We start from the raw sequence: 15,314 nt of genomic DNA, 5'->3' as shown, positions 1-15,314 counted from the left end.
ATTCCTTATTTCTTTTGAGGCAGTTAATCGCATGGAGCCCATTTCTAACAGGACGGTTTCTTCTTTCTGTGGAATACAGATCCAACATGGCATTAGCAATCTGGAACTGAAGAAACGTTTTACATCCTGCCTGTTCCAACACCCAACTTGCTCAGAGCAGATGACTTCATTGCCTTGATTCTTCAAGCACCGCTTTTGAAATCTGAAGCCTTAGTTACAGACCTGGTTTGTTTATCCTTCCATTTAAACTTGAGTAACTCACGAACCCTCAATGGTCATTTCTATTCTCATCCATAATATCTTCATTACTTACCAAATTGAGTTTAAAATAGCATCCCTTCTTCATGAGTCAGTGAGTGTTTGATGAAGAAATTTGTCGGATATCACATCCAGGAATATCTGGGCCCCACCATTATTACTAGCAATTCTTCTCCAATCTGTATCAGGGAAGTTAAAGTCTCCCATAATGACATAATTCCTGGTAGTAATTTTCTCTAACAAGAGTAAAGAGATCTTTAATCCATAACCAAATCTCACTTTGGGGATAGCTCATGACTCTATGGTAGTAAAAACTTTCATCTTTTTCCCAAATTTACTTAAGTTGCACATGCCTGCATTATTCCTTTTGCACAATACAAGTGGAATAAACAATGCTATTCCTACCATTTAACTCTACAGTTACTCAACATGCACATTCTTCAAAACCCTGTATGCAGCCTTGTCATTTACTCCTCCACAGCCAGGCTGTCTCACACGGATTCTGTGCTATCCTAACAGGTCAGCTGCATCAGACATTTCTGGCCATGTTCCTGATTTAGGGAGCTTGTTTTCTTTGGCCTGTTCATTTCAAATATGGGGGTGAAGAAAGGATTGGTGTTTATTACAAATTTTTCTCTAATTTCCCATTGACTACAGCTGTTTCCAAGCAGACTGGCAGACCACTTCATCACGTACATTAAAGGTGATCTAATCGCAGTGGTGTTTACCTTTCCTTCTCTTTCTGGACTAGATATGCTTTTTTCCTTGCCACTGTCTTTTTCATCTTTTTCTTCTCAGTTAGAAAGAAAATCTCATTCCTCAACCCACATTTTTCTCTCACTAGCCAGCTCCTTTTCCTTCCAGGAGTGTATCTCTAGAAGGACCCTGTTATATTCTTTTGGCAACTATCTACAGTTTCACACGTGTGCTCTTCCCAAAACTGCAGCTGAACTTCAGCAGCGTGATTCAGGTGTATCGTAAGTCTGAATCACTTCTGTCACAAACTGCTGGAAGACAAAAACAATGCCACCTATTCTTTCTTGATTTCCTGACGCTTCTCACACATACCAGCATCTAGTTATTTGTGACATTCAAGTCTTTTCTACTGCTAAGACAGTATTAATAAAAAATAACAAAGAAGAAATTCCACTCCATAAATTCCTCATCTTCTGCGGGAGGTTACTTGTTGCTCTTGTTCTGACACAGTTTGTTGCTTAGGCCAGCTGTGAACTAGTGGCAGCCAGCAATATCCTCAGCCTCACTCCCTCTCACAACAAAATAAAGTGTCAGTAACTCTTGCAACACACCCACACGCAGAACACACAAACCACAGCCAATTTCCAGCAGCACACAAAGCCCCTGACGTACAGTGTCCTTCCTCACCAGGACACACACTGAATAAACCTAACGCTGCTGTAGTCTTAGTTGTGTCCCCCAGAAAGTCCTAATAACCTTCTTGTTCCTGGTACACCTCTGTTTTTTCAGAAGGGTCAATCCCCTTCCAATTATGAGCCTGCCATTTTTATCAGTGAACATTTACACCGCAGTACAACATAAAAGTCCCCATTAGTACAGGGAACAGTAATGATAGAGATGGAGGCTTGGGATGGATTAAGTGAACCGCAACTTATTTGCCAAAAATAATGCAATGTGAATCATGGCCATCAAAGTGGTCATTTACTGTCACCGTGTATTTGCTCATGGATTTGCAAAGTTTTACAGTTTGTAAAACATGTCGTAATACCTATATTTTCATTTTAAAAGATCACAAAATGTAGTTAAGTACCTCTTGTCTCAAAAATCTAAAGCATGAAGTATTTTTGGAAAATAAATAGGTCATCATTCCTTACCTGCCACAGCTCCAAATGCCAAAGATCCACTCATCTGCAGAGCCTGCTGTGCAGCCGGGGGAATCTGCAAACCAGTACCTAGAACGGAATATATACGTAGTAGTAAGCACTTGTTCACTCAGGGATGCAGTAACAGAAGCATCAGAGATCTTACTGCTCTTAAAAGCTTAAAAATACCATTCCATTAATTTTGCCTAATATTCAGTGGGGTGTTTTAATTCAAATTCTGGAACTTTTGTATTTTCGCATATTTCCTATTAATCATTGCACATACCTTCTGCAAGTCTTGCCATCAACTGAAGGCGACCAGTTGTTCCCAAGTCAATTCCAGTCCGTTCCAACTCATCACTGTCCAAAAAGGAACTAGCACTGGAAGCATCAGTGCGCTCAGTTACATGCCCAACTTTCATGGGCCTACCAGCCAGCTCAAATCCATTCAGTTGTTCCAAGGCCTTTTTGGCACACTCAGAGTCTGAGAACTGTAGATAGGAAAAACGTCAATTCACTAACACTGCCTGCAGGATTCAGCAACACTTCTACCATACATAATAGCCTGTACACACAAGTAACATGAAATTTAAGATAACAATAGCTACAAGCTTTTAAACTGAACACACACAAGTTTAGAGATTTACTTTCTCATATTTAGATAAGAATATATTTAAATATATATTATTAAGCTAGAATATGTAGCTACTGCAATCAACAGAAGTCATAGCTGCGTTTGTCTTTCAACACTTTCCAAGAACAACAGTCACTTCCTTTGTAACTTTGTAACTACCACGTATGTACTGGCTACTCCTAACAGATGTTCTGCTTTATGTTGCCTAATATCAAATTAAATATATATAGAAATACTTTTTCAGTGTTAACATCATCAAATATTAGCTATATAGTTAGTCCAGCCTCATTTGTCTCCAAGTGCCAGAGGTCCCAGCTAAGACCTTTTTTCTGTGACAAACTGGCCAGCCAGTCAAGAAACCCAAGTTCACAAAACTATGCATCTGAAGGTAAAGAGGAAAGATGTTTTAGCCTCTAAAACTGTATTTCCCCTAGCAATTCAACCATGTCCAGAGCACTGTGGCAATGCCAGTCCTCACCAGAATCTTTGCCTGCAGAACAGAGCACAGGTTTCCCAGGTGCTTCCATTCTAAACATGAGCACTGTTCAACCACAGCACCCAGAGAACTCAGACACAGCAAACAAGGCCATTGTTGCACGTCCTGCAACATGACATTTCCGAGACGAGACTGAACAGAGACTGCTAAGTAAGCTATGCTACTACACAGGAAGGTTACACTCAGAAGCTAACAAGTCCAGCAATTCTAGCCATACCGTAATAAATCCGTATCCTTTGGAGCGTCCAGTTTCACTATCCATCATCAGCTGAATGCTTTCAATCTAAAAATAAGAATAAACCTATTTATTATCTGTCATTTTAGAACAAAATATATATCAAAACAAAATCTGAATACAGCCCTGCCTAACATACATGTGAAACCTTTTTTTTTAAGCAGTTCCTTATTCCTTCCTCAAGCCAAGATTAGCGTACAGGCAGCGGGACAGGTACTTTGATACTAAAACACAAGCAGGTAAGCATAGAGGTGATGTACAATTTGAGTCCAGCTACAGACAGAGCCTTGGTCCTGATTCGACATTCCAGCAGACATTATCAAATTCTAACAAACATGAGTCATGGCATCTCATACACTGAGAAACTCCATTTTACAAGGTAAGAAACACAGACTGCGTGACTTTGACCACGGGCTGTAAGAAAAACATGCGTATTTTAAACAATTATTGGCATATGGGAAATCCTACAAGTTTACAGTTACTGAATTTAAAACCTATTAGTAAGTCATCCCTGAGCCATAAAATAGTGTGGGGAAGAAACAGCAAAACAGAAGAGGAAAAGCTGAGTTTAAGACTGAAGTACATGGGATCAGGAAAAACCTTCGCAGCCCTACACGTAAGCCTCCTAAACTATGCTAATCCTACTGCCAGACCTTGAGTGCAAACAAAACAAGAGCAGCCAAGTGGATTAAAATGTAATCAATTGCTACAATTTTCCAGGCTCTTGCGCAACAGAATTAAAGGACTACACATGCTGAATATGAATAAAGCATCCAAAAAGTCCTGTTACAGTATGTATGAGGCAGGATTGATATCCATGTATGAAAAAACAGCAATGAACTTTTGCACATGGAGTATATTACTTTTTCCCTACCCATTAATGATATACCCATGAGACCTCAGTTAGCAGAGCAGGGCTAACACTGACGATGACTCCACTGGAAACTCCAGATATGATCTGCTTGCTTCCAGAACTGTCTACAAAACACACAACCATGCTGCAAACTGGAGCCCAGCGGTCAGGAGTGAAAAGGGGCCTGTGTGGGAGCTGAACAGGACACACCACTGGTTCACAGTGGCAGCACGAGCTAATGAGCAAAACTCCCCAGAAACAGATGAAACTACATGAAACTATTAAATTCACAGTGAGCAGAACCCAGACCTGATGCTGCGCTTTAACCGGTGAAACAGGGCCCCCAATCACATGCTGGGGGGAAGATACCGACAAACTGCAGCAGGATATAAGGCAGGGAGTTTTTGTTGGGGTTTTGGTTTTGTTTTGTAATTTTAGGTACTCACTGAACTCTCCGCTTTCCTTCATAAGACCTGCCATTCAAAAATCACTGGATCACACCACAAATCAAGGTTATTTGTTCTCCAACACTAACTACGTATCTAAAGCCTTGTGGATGTGCAGGCACAGAAGAGCAAGAAAAAACCCCAAATGTTTTGCAGGTGTGCAGCTGAATTATTTCCAGAAGCTGTGAGTGCTCTACAACTAATCTAGGTTTTTCAGATAAACTAGCATTACATAATATGCCAAATTATAATTTACCCGGCCAAACGGCTCAAAAATTCCTCGAAGCATATCTTCAGTGATGTTGAAGTGTAATGATCCCACATAGAGCCTCATAGGGCCAGCACTGCCCTTCTGCAGGTTGTTTGCCATTGCTGCTGCTCTGTTTTTCTCTGCCTAAGAAAAGGAAAAAAGAAAAGCTCACTTTTTGTAAGAATTTAATTAAAAAGCCTAACATAAGCAGAGTGCATCTAGCAGATTAAAACTAGCACATCACCAAAAACCACAAGCTTGTTTATAAGCTGCACACCATCCATCAGACTGTAGATCTACAAAACCCAAGACCGTGGCAAAGTACAGACACAGCTTCCAAATGCCTTTCAATTGAACAAGTGCATGCAGAATTCTGGCTTTTATCTAGTAAATTAACATTCTACCTTTTATATACGCTGGAAAGCATACATAAGATATAATACGATTCTGTAACACTATTACAGTTCAATTATTACTATTTTCAAAATGTATTTATATCACTTCGAATTGCTTTGCCTGTCAACTATGAGAAACTAAAGGTCCACTTATAATTAGCTTAAATAATCATGCTTGTTAAGGTTTTCCAAATGTTCAACAGTCAGCAAATTTTCAAACCGTGAGTTTCCCAGCAAGAGAAAAGAGGCGCTGCTCAACACAAATAAAAACGAGGTTTCCAGCTCCTCACCTGTGACGCTTGTACTATGATGGGTACACCCAGGACTCTCTGCCCGGTCAGTCCTATTGCCAGAGGCACTGAACTCACATCAACAAACTCGACATAAGCAATTCCCTTTGATCGCCTGGAATTCCTGTCCGAAATCATTCGCACATCACGAACCTGAAAGGCAAGTACAGAAATGTTAGAGAGAAAGGAAAAAACACTAATGCAGTCCATTTCTCAGACAAGTATTAATAAAGAGACAACATTTGCCATGCCAATGGCTTCCTAGTTGTGCTGCCAGTCTGTAGTAGCATAAAGCACATGCCCGAGGAGAGCGAGCATCGAAAGCTGCCATTCCAAGGCAAATGTCATGGCTACGGGAGCAGGGGCAATAGAATACTTGCATCAGCGTAATGCTTTACGGCAGAACCTTACAGCTGACAGAACAAATCAAGTTCTTCAAAATTAAAAGTTAAATTAGTTTTTAAATTACACTAAAAATGGTAGACCTATCTGCAAAAGACAAACTTCTGAAATATGACATTGTTTGAATCAGAACAGCATTGCCACGTTTCGTATCACGTCACATGCTGAACAACGAACTCCTAACAAATTACATTTTCACACTCAAAGCCTTCAAGAATTAGTTGGTCATTGTTCCTCCCCTTTCACCTGGACAGGAAGCTCCAGAAAGCCATTTGCTTACAGTTCCACACAACATCAATCCTGTACTATGACAGCTTGAGGAAATATTCAGAGTTCTTTTAACCTCCCTGTTAATTACCTTCCCTACTGTAGAGAAAAACTCTTCCAGGTCTCTTGGTCGAATTCTTGCAGCCAACTGCATGCAGAATACTGTGCGAGCATCCCTCTCTTCAGGGGTAAGATTATCAATAGGTTCTCTGGAAAGAGGAAAGGTCAGTTAAAAAATGATCTCACTTAAGACAACTCAGCTCTGGACCACGCATGAAACTTGAGATAATCTTTAAAGTTCGATGGGGAAAAAAACACCTGCCATATTAAAAACGGCAAGGTCAAGAAATGAAGGGAATGCCTAATATTATTATATTTACTCTTTAACATGACTGAACATCCTGTTTCAACTGTAAGCATTAAATATGACTGGAAAAATGAATTTTAAGTAAGGAAGCCTCAACTAAACAGAGGTGCCATTTTACTACTACCCAGAACAGGCAGCAGTACCACAAAGGAGCTCGTAGTCAAGAGGATGAGATGAAATGACAGGAAAACAATGGAAAATGGATTGGCTGAGCCTGGCTGGCTGAACTCTCAGAAAAATGGTACAAACTCCATATTTTGTAAGATTTTTAGTTTGCAAAGCCACATCTACCCAGTCACTTCATAATCCCTACAGCCACTGCATAAACAAAACTGGCACCTACACAAACAGAATTCCCAGCCCTCATTTTATAGCTTCAGCTTGTTAACCCATACAAAAGTATGAACAGTGAATAATTACTCTCATGCTTGACACCAGAAGCACTACATTAATTTTATTTTGATACTAATCAGCAGCTGAAATTAGTTGCACTACTTTTTAAGCCTTCAAATCTAAAAAAAAATCTGCCTTGTACTTAAGTACAGGACAGAATTAGCATGCTGGATACTTGGTTGAGTTTCCAATCATGTTGTATGTATTTATATTATTATAAATATTAAAAAAAAAAAATCACTGAGAATACACAAGAAAAATTTAAAGTAAATTGTCTCAGTGAAGTTTGCTAATAATAATTAAAAAAGGAAAGACTGGTTAAATTTAACTGCTTTCATTTAGAGAATAATCTCATTAGCAGCTATCTAAATCCAATTCCCTTAAAAGAGAAGCCTAAGAATGTATAAGCACCTCCAGGATTTCAAGAGTGTCTGGCTTCTCTACAAACAACTTCAATACACATCGAATCGAAAAAAGCAGTATTTGTACAGTACTTTTCCACTTCACACTTAAGATTATTAAGTAAGATTTAGCAGAAAAGGTAGCTAATTTAAATCACAATTAACAGGAAAAACATTGAGAATGCAGAAACACAAAAATCAAAGCAAAACATGTTTTGCAAACTGATATTATTTACAACTCTACACTGTTATTGAGAAGGGAGATATAATTTATGACATAGGGAGAAAGCAACATACTTTCCATGCCCTCCTCTCTCGACTTTCAGAATAAATTCCAGCTTCACTTGTGCGTGTAAGCTGGAGCACGTGGCCACGCATCATTTCACCATTACTTTCCAAACTTCAATTGAGAAAAAAAATAAGAGTGTAAAATTTCCTACCTAACAGGGCTCTTGTCTTTTCTGAAGGGACTTTTGCTTCTGGAGCGTCGTCTGCTGTAAAGAGAGATCAACAAGAGTCTAAGAAAACCTTCAAATATATCAGTCTGATTTGAAACAAAACCTATTAATGATGCAAGAAAAGGTACAGAAAATGCAGAAACCTTAATTTGATGCTGTGGGGCAGACCAATCTTCCCTCTGATGGCACTGTTGAATTTTGGACCAGAACTACAACAAAAGCAAAGACAGACATTACTCACCGGAGTACCAGAATTCAAGTTTTCCTGCCTGTACTCACATTACATCGCAAGTGCTTCCCCACCCTTGCACGTCAACTTGCGAATGTTTTCCAGGAGCAGCACCCATAGCATGCAGGAGCCACGTGCAACGCTGCGAACCATAAGGCACAGAATATGCTCCCTGCACAGTTTCCGCATCACAAAACCCCAGAATTCACAGGACTCCAAGGAAGAACTGAATCAAGAGCCAGCCAGACATGGCACATTTGTATATGCAAAAAGACCCTGACCTACAGCTACAGCTGTAATCTTCTTTACATGTTTTGTTCTCCACAGGCATGTTCTACCTACTGCTGACTGCAAAGCTGTACATTAACGGCTTGGAACTCAGCCTCAACGTTTCAAGCAAAGTGGTGCTGGCAACTATTTGATCAAGTGCAACATTTTAAAACTGAAAGTTTCATGAAATTTAAAGTGCAAGTGGAAATGAAAAGTAGCTCCCTGCAGACATCTGCAATGGACACATTTACTAATGCTGTCTCAGCTCTAGACACTAAAGTGTAACATGTAAATGCAGCTTCCTTTAAGTAAAGTTCTTAACAGACATCAAAACAGAGCCATTTAAGCCAGCGGTTAACCTTACACAGACATGTCACCACAGAAGGAATCCAATCTCTTGGCTGAATCTAATTTTAGTTCTCCAGGCTTCACTGGGGCTGTAAGAACAACTGGCAATCTGCCCTTTGCTTCCATGGCAGGGCCAGTCCTCTTGCCAGGGACTGTGGCACAGGGTAACAGCCCGTGACACGACCAGTAAGATCTATCCTATCACGTTCTCCCTGAACTTGAGCTCCTGTAGATCCAAGGCAAAGAACACCACCTGTTCATGTTCTTCCTGAGGCACTGCTGCACACACTGAATGCTAGGGGATTGTCTTGCTGACTCTTTCTGCTGTGGCTGTAAATCGATGTGAGAACACCCTGAAAGACACAGCAGACTGAAGACATTAAGTAAAGCTTCACTAAATCCATTTAGCCAACCAATTTGTCTGATAAAAGTCTTCTTGCTACTCAGTGGAGAAGTAATGCTTAGAGTTAAACTCAGCATCCACACCAAGGAGGAGGATGCCCATTTCTAACCATGTCATGACACAGATAGAAGTAGGGGGGCCAAGATCCAAAACCGTGCTGGCCAGGTTAAAGTAAGGGAAATATGGCCCTGTTTAACACTGGAAAAAAATAAAGGAAAAAAGATAATTCAGAAACTACTTATTAAGAGAAAATAAGACATAAAAAACAGGCACACACGGTATGAGATCACTATTGATCAAAAACAGACCCTTTTTTTTTGCCTAGGATAAATGACTCCCTTTCCTACTCAAGTCCAGACAAATGACTGCTGAGAGCACCCATCCGGGCTCTCCAGTGTCTGACACACACTGCCAAAAGCTGCATCGGGAAGTGTTGGTACTAATTCCAGAGGCCGGCTTCTTATCAGGGACAGGATTACCTTGCATCTTCGTACCTGATGTAGAACATGCTGTTCTCTATTTCAATTCAAATGCAGCAAGACAAATCAATTACAGTGATTCCAGATTAACAACCAGACCAACTAAATGATGGTCAATAATCAAGACAGAGTTTTTGAGGAGACAGCAAAAGAAATTATTTAAGTGATTGTCTAAACCTAATTAAAAAAACCTGAGAAGAAACACAATAACAGCTTTCAAGTACATGCACAACTTCCAAGGGGGAAAGAAAAAAACACAAAAGCAAAAAACTCACCACTACATCAGCAACTCCAAAAATCTCTGTTCCATTTTCAATTTTGACAAATAACTATTATCTTATTTACACGACTACACAGGAGAAACGTTAAAAAACCCCATTAACAGACTGCTAGAACAGACTGAGCAGAAAGCTGCCTGGGGCAAGATGATGGCCAGAGTTACCTTGTAAAGACTTGTTCCACAGTATTGTGCAGGATGCATTTCTTTGGGTTTTTCTAAGGAATTTTCTTCTTCCCTCTTACTACCTGGAAACTCTTTGCAAACATTGTCCAGCTCCAGGTATTACATATGGAAGCACTGAGTCACAAGCAATTTATGCCTAGGGGTTACCTTCTTCATAAGCCAAACACGCTAAATCCCACGTTCAGCCAAAGAACAACTCAGCACATGGTTTCCTAAACCTACGTGATGCCACACAGCTCCAGGACAATTATCAGGTCAGAAGACAGCCAGTAAAACATCAGCTTTCACCTGCTTGCTCATATCCAAGACTCCAACGAAAGTGTTTCAGACAAGGCAAGCTTTGGCTAACAAAGTCCAGGAGAATCACCAAGAACTTTCAGTCCATATTTGATAAGCTTGTTTTCCCAGCAGCTTCGCCCAAATTCTTCGTTCCAGAATAGCAACAGACAGCCCAAGTGACTTCTACTATATGTTAGCAGTAGCTGAGGTTTGTCAGATATATGTCTAAGCAGGAATACTTGGTCAAGTTCTTCCCCCTAAGAGATTTAATAATCTAACTGTAAAACACTTAAGGGGCAAGATATGCAAAAATAATATTTAAAAACCCTGTGAACGCTAAGCAATGCAAGCCAGTCACCCGATTTTCAAAAAATAAAACATTTAATCACCATCTCATGCTTAAAGATGAAAAATTCAAAGTCCTCAAGTTCTCTGTGGCGCACTCTTCTTCTTTTCCTTCACAAATACCTATAATGGCTGGTACCAGCACTGGTGTGGCCAGCGGGCCCAGGGCAGTGACTGTCCCCTGTGCCGGACACTGGGGAGGCCAAACCTCAAATCCTGGGTTCAGTTTTGGGCCCCTCGAGCCAATAAAGTCCTTAAGGTGCTGGAGTGAGTTGAGAGAAGGGAACGGAGCTGGTGAGGGGCTGGAGCACAAGTGTGATGGAGCGGCTGAGGGACCTGGGGGTTCAGCTGGAGAACAGGAGCTGAGGGGAGACCTTCTGATCTCTGAACTGCCTGAAAGGAGCTTGGAGCCAGGGGGGGTCGGGCTCTGCTCCCCAGGAACAAGCGCCAGGAGCAGAGGAAACGGCCTCAAGTTGCACCAGGGGAGGTTGAGGTTGGATGTGGGGAACAATTTCTTCCCCAAAGGGCTGTGGGGCATTGGAACAGGCTGCCCAGGGCAGTGCTGGAGTCACCAGCCCTGGAGGGGTTGAATAAACACAGAGATGAGGTTCTCAAGGACACGAGTTAATAGTGGACTCAGCAGTGTTGGGTTAACAGTTGGACTCAACCACCTTAAAGGTCTTTTCTAACCTAAACGATTCTATGATTCCATACTAGACTTTCTGTTCTTACTATTGCAGAGACAATTACACATTACCCCCAGCAGCAAATACATCTCAGTGTAGAGATAACAGCTTGAAAAGGGGCCTTTATAAAGCAAATGAGAAAGATCACAAGGAGGAAGAAAGGCAAGAAATAACATTCTATATGCATGTTGGACTAGTTGTTGCAGTCAGCTGCAACACTGCCTGCAGTAACATCAAACAACTGTCTGAAGAGTCCCACAAGGTGAGACTCCGGATTCAAATCCTCCAGCCAGTGAGAGCATTCTGGTAGTTACTTCTGGAACACTGAACAGAGGGCACTGCCCCAGAGACCGCTTCTTCATATGGAAGCACCATTTTCGGTAGATCCAAAGGTAGCTGACAAAAGGAGGCTGGTGATGCAGGAGGCTTCATCTCCAGAATATATGTTTCCCTGAAAGTTAGTGCGTGTTATATGGCTTTTAAAGGTGAGTCTCTGCACTGAAAAGTCCTGATCAGGAGATGATCCCTCATATTGTCTTTCTTTCTTTCTTTCTCTTTCACACCATCTGAGCCAAAACTTTAGTTTTGGAATCATGTTAGCATGTGTATCACTTCAACAGCATCATCCATGACCTACAAGTGAACAGCTGCCAGCCGCTGGCTACACAACAGCCAACCGCTGGCTACACAACAGCCAACCGCTGGCTACACAACAGCCAACCGCTGGCTACACAACAGCCAACCGCTGGCTACACAACAGCCAGTACTGATGCCTCTGGGATGCACATAGCTGCCATATGTCAGTCTTCAACTAAACTACTTTACATGCTGAAATTCTACTTGGTTAAGTGAAAGCAACAATTCAGCAACTGAAGCAGAGAACACAACACTGCCTAATCACTAAGCACAAGCTTCTTTGAAGGCAAAAAGAGGTGGTGAGAAGAAAGGGCACAGCAGGAATACAAACCAGCAGAAACACAGAATACCAATGAAAAAATGGGGTTTTTTTGAGAAATTATTTACAACTGTCAGGAACTACCTACAGCAGAAGTTCTATCAAGCCAAAGATCTGACAGGAACTGAAGAACTCTTCCACAGCCTCTAAACAAGATTGAGAAAACACAGGCCAAATACACAACACATGGGCATCACTAGACAAGATGCTTCCAGGGTGAGTGCATTGACACAGGAAGTTTTTATGCAGGAAATGTTTCAGAGCAGTAACCCAATAAAAACCTTTCGTAATACCAGCAAAAGGTTTTACCAGCCTGTAACCAAATTCATAGACTACTACTCATTTTTTGACAGTTAAACCATCAGGTTCACATACTGAAGATAGTTAGGACATCCAGACAACTTGCCTGTTATTTTAATTTTATGATAAAACTTTGTTTTCCAGTAAGGTGTTCACATCCTTTCACTTGCTTTTGCATCTTTCTGTGTTCAGATAAGAATGAAAACTAGCAGGAGGAACTGGATACGTTTACTGTCCTCCTCTTTTTCATTCCATATTTATTGACACTCTTCAACCTTAACCTCTCACCTTTCCCGAGATGATTAGTGACCAATTTAGAAAGCAAGAGAGTGAAACTTTAGGCTTCCACATCATACACTAAAGCAGCACACAGACAACTCTACATGAATAACCTACTAGGGACTTCTATAGCGGCCTCTGAATCTGCGATCTCTACTTCTAGAGCGGCTGCGTCTGCGTTCTTTGCTTCTGCTCCGTTTCCTTTCCCGGCTTCTGCTCTTTTTCCTTTCCCGATCTCGGCTCCGTTTGCGCTCCTTACTTCTGCTCCTCTTCCTGTCATGGCTTCGACTTCGGCTCTTGCTCTTTTTTCTCCTGAGAAAGAAAACCACAACTTTGGTTACACACGTAGCTCAGTGTTTCACAGTTCTTCTAATCTGATGTCACAGATATTCATAGGAAAACATTTCTACCTCTTGGTATTTGCACAAGTTTCTTTTAAGCATGTCAGCATTCTTTTAATTTATCATGAGCAACACGAAGTGCTCAAAGCACTTTTTAAGCTTTTCTCATCACTGAAGAGTTTTCAGGAAGAGTGAAAGGACTGAAAAAAATATCTCCTGCATTAGATCTAGTACATATTAAATGCAGTACTTCACGTGTCTTTCAAACATACTTTAAATGCACCATCAAGATGCTAAGAATAAATTATACTTTTACAGCAAAGCAAAACACAACAAAAACAGAAAGGAAGAGGAAAACAAACATTTTCTCTCAATACTCCCTGCCATCAGTCAACACACTGCCTAAGAGTTTTGCTTCCTACTTGCTACTCCCACTCATAAGCCACTTGCTTTTCTAAGTCTGCGGTTCATACAGGTTTGGGGCAAACTGCAGATTTTCATAATTTTCACCATTTACTTAGAAACCGTAAACTTAGCTTACAATCTCCTGGTTTTTAAAATATATACATACGTATACATAAAAGAGGTTAAACAGATGATAAAGCAGTTACTTAAGACAGTAATTTACCTGAAACTAAATTTTGGGAATAACCAACTTGGCTGCTCAACTGTTGAAATTCAAAACATCCTTTTGCTGTTCAATTTTTCCTCTCCTCCTTTTGAGTCTTCTGATTACATACACCAACTGTTTTCAAAGCAGTCACTTATACACTTAAAAACTCTGTATGCCACCTTCTTTTAAAAAAAGTTCATCCCTGTTCCCTTTCTATAGTCATATCTAAACCCAGCCTCCTCACTAGTTTCAATTACTAAAGGAAAAATCTCTCAGCTACCACATCTGAGCTTAACAATCACTAGCAGCTTTTGCTCCCCAATCTCCACCTAGGAAGACTCATTGAAACTATCTTACTATTTACCTCTAAAAAGAAACTTTTATTTGGTTTTAAAACCTATAATATTTCATTTTAAATCGATAATGCATCTACAATACCTCATCGGTTTCTATAATATTTATTTGTAGGGACAGAGGAAGCTGCTGCACCAAACCCTGATATTCAGAAGCTTCACAACCTTTGATGACACCACCCAGAAATCCAGAATGATCTGCATCAGCACCAATTAACCACACTTCCCCCAGCAATGCAGTTTGGGACAGGATGCACCACTTAGAAATACCTTTATAGGTTAAAATCAAACACTAATTATCATAGTAGCTGCCCAAAATACTACCTGTAAGCCAGTATCCTGGCCAGCGTAAGCAATAACTGCAGCTAAACCTCAGTAAACATCCCACCTCCCCATCCAATTGTGTGCTGACACATCTTCGCATGCAAAGACTCCTGACAGCCAAGATCCACATTCTGCCTTCCAACCATGAGTAAACTGGACATACAGTACAGACATCCAGAAGATTTATAGATTCTTAACCCCTTTGACTCTTAAATCAGAAATTTAGTGTGCTTTGACAATTATGGAAAGCTGCACACACAATCTAATGTTCTAGCTGTTTCTGTGTGGTGTGGATTATGGTTTTCCTGACAGTTTGAGTCTTCTTTCAACACTGTCCAACTGAAGTAGATACAGAACATCTTCTAGATACTGACACTCCAATTAAATTGATGAGCAAAGCAATGTCTTGTAAAGCTTATACATGCCTTAGTCTTCAGCAACCCAGTGCACCATCACAAGTCACATACAAACTGGTGCAGTTTATTCTCTAAAGATTTAGAGGAGCAACAGCTGTATCAATGCAATATTCTGGGACAAAAGGCTTCATGCAAGCACAGAACTGCAGTACAAGAATAAACAACCTTCTAACAACAGCTAACTCGAAAACTGAAATGGGGACACACCACAGGAGCAACATTTCTGAACAGACACAAGGGTATATTTA

General features: G+C 40.7%; 1 protein-coding gene across 8 annotated transcripts in view; it reads right to left on the bottom strand.

Moving 5' to 3' along the window:
* Window positions 1-15,314, bottom strand: part of RBM39 (RNA binding motif protein 39) — a 29,997-nt gene that overhangs the window by 8,144 nt on the left and 6,539 nt on the right. For 4 of the 8 annotated variants that reach the window (XM_065032667.1, XM_065032665.1, XM_065032668.1 and 1 more), the window contains 9 exons: window positions 13,137-13,331; window positions 8,127-8,192; window positions 7,966-8,019; window positions 6,456-6,573; window positions 5,696-5,848; window positions 5,017-5,154; window positions 3,444-3,509; window positions 2,383-2,587; window positions 2,109-2,186 (listed from right to left, as the gene is read on the bottom strand). In XM_065032667.1, coding sequence (XP_064888739.1) covers window positions 2,109-2,186; window positions 2,383-2,587; window positions 3,444-3,509; window positions 5,017-5,154; window positions 5,696-5,848; window positions 6,456-6,518 — 703 coding nt within the window. In that variant the 5' untranslated portion in view covers window positions 6,519-6,573; window positions 7,966-8,019; window positions 8,127-8,192; window positions 13,137-13,331. Of the gene's footprint in view, window positions 1-313; window positions 495-2,108; window positions 2,187-2,382; window positions 2,588-3,443; window positions 3,510-5,016; window positions 5,155-5,695; window positions 5,849-6,455; window positions 6,574-7,965; window positions 8,020-8,126; window positions 8,193-13,136; window positions 13,332-15,314 lie in introns of all 8 variants that reach the window. The other 4 variants (XR_010466671.1, XR_010466670.1, XM_065032663.1 and 1 more) reach the window with 4 other exon arrangements.

This window comes from Columba livia, chromosome 16 (assembly GCF_036013475.1).
Source record: "Columba livia isolate bColLiv1 breed racing homer chromosome 16, bColLiv1.pat.W.v2, whole genome shotgun sequence".
NCBI lineage: Eukaryota > Metazoa > Chordata > Aves > Columbiformes > Columbidae > Columba > Columba livia.
The sequence above is the reverse complement of the archived record's forward strand: the minus strand, read 5'-3'. Positions and strand labels throughout refer to the sequence as shown.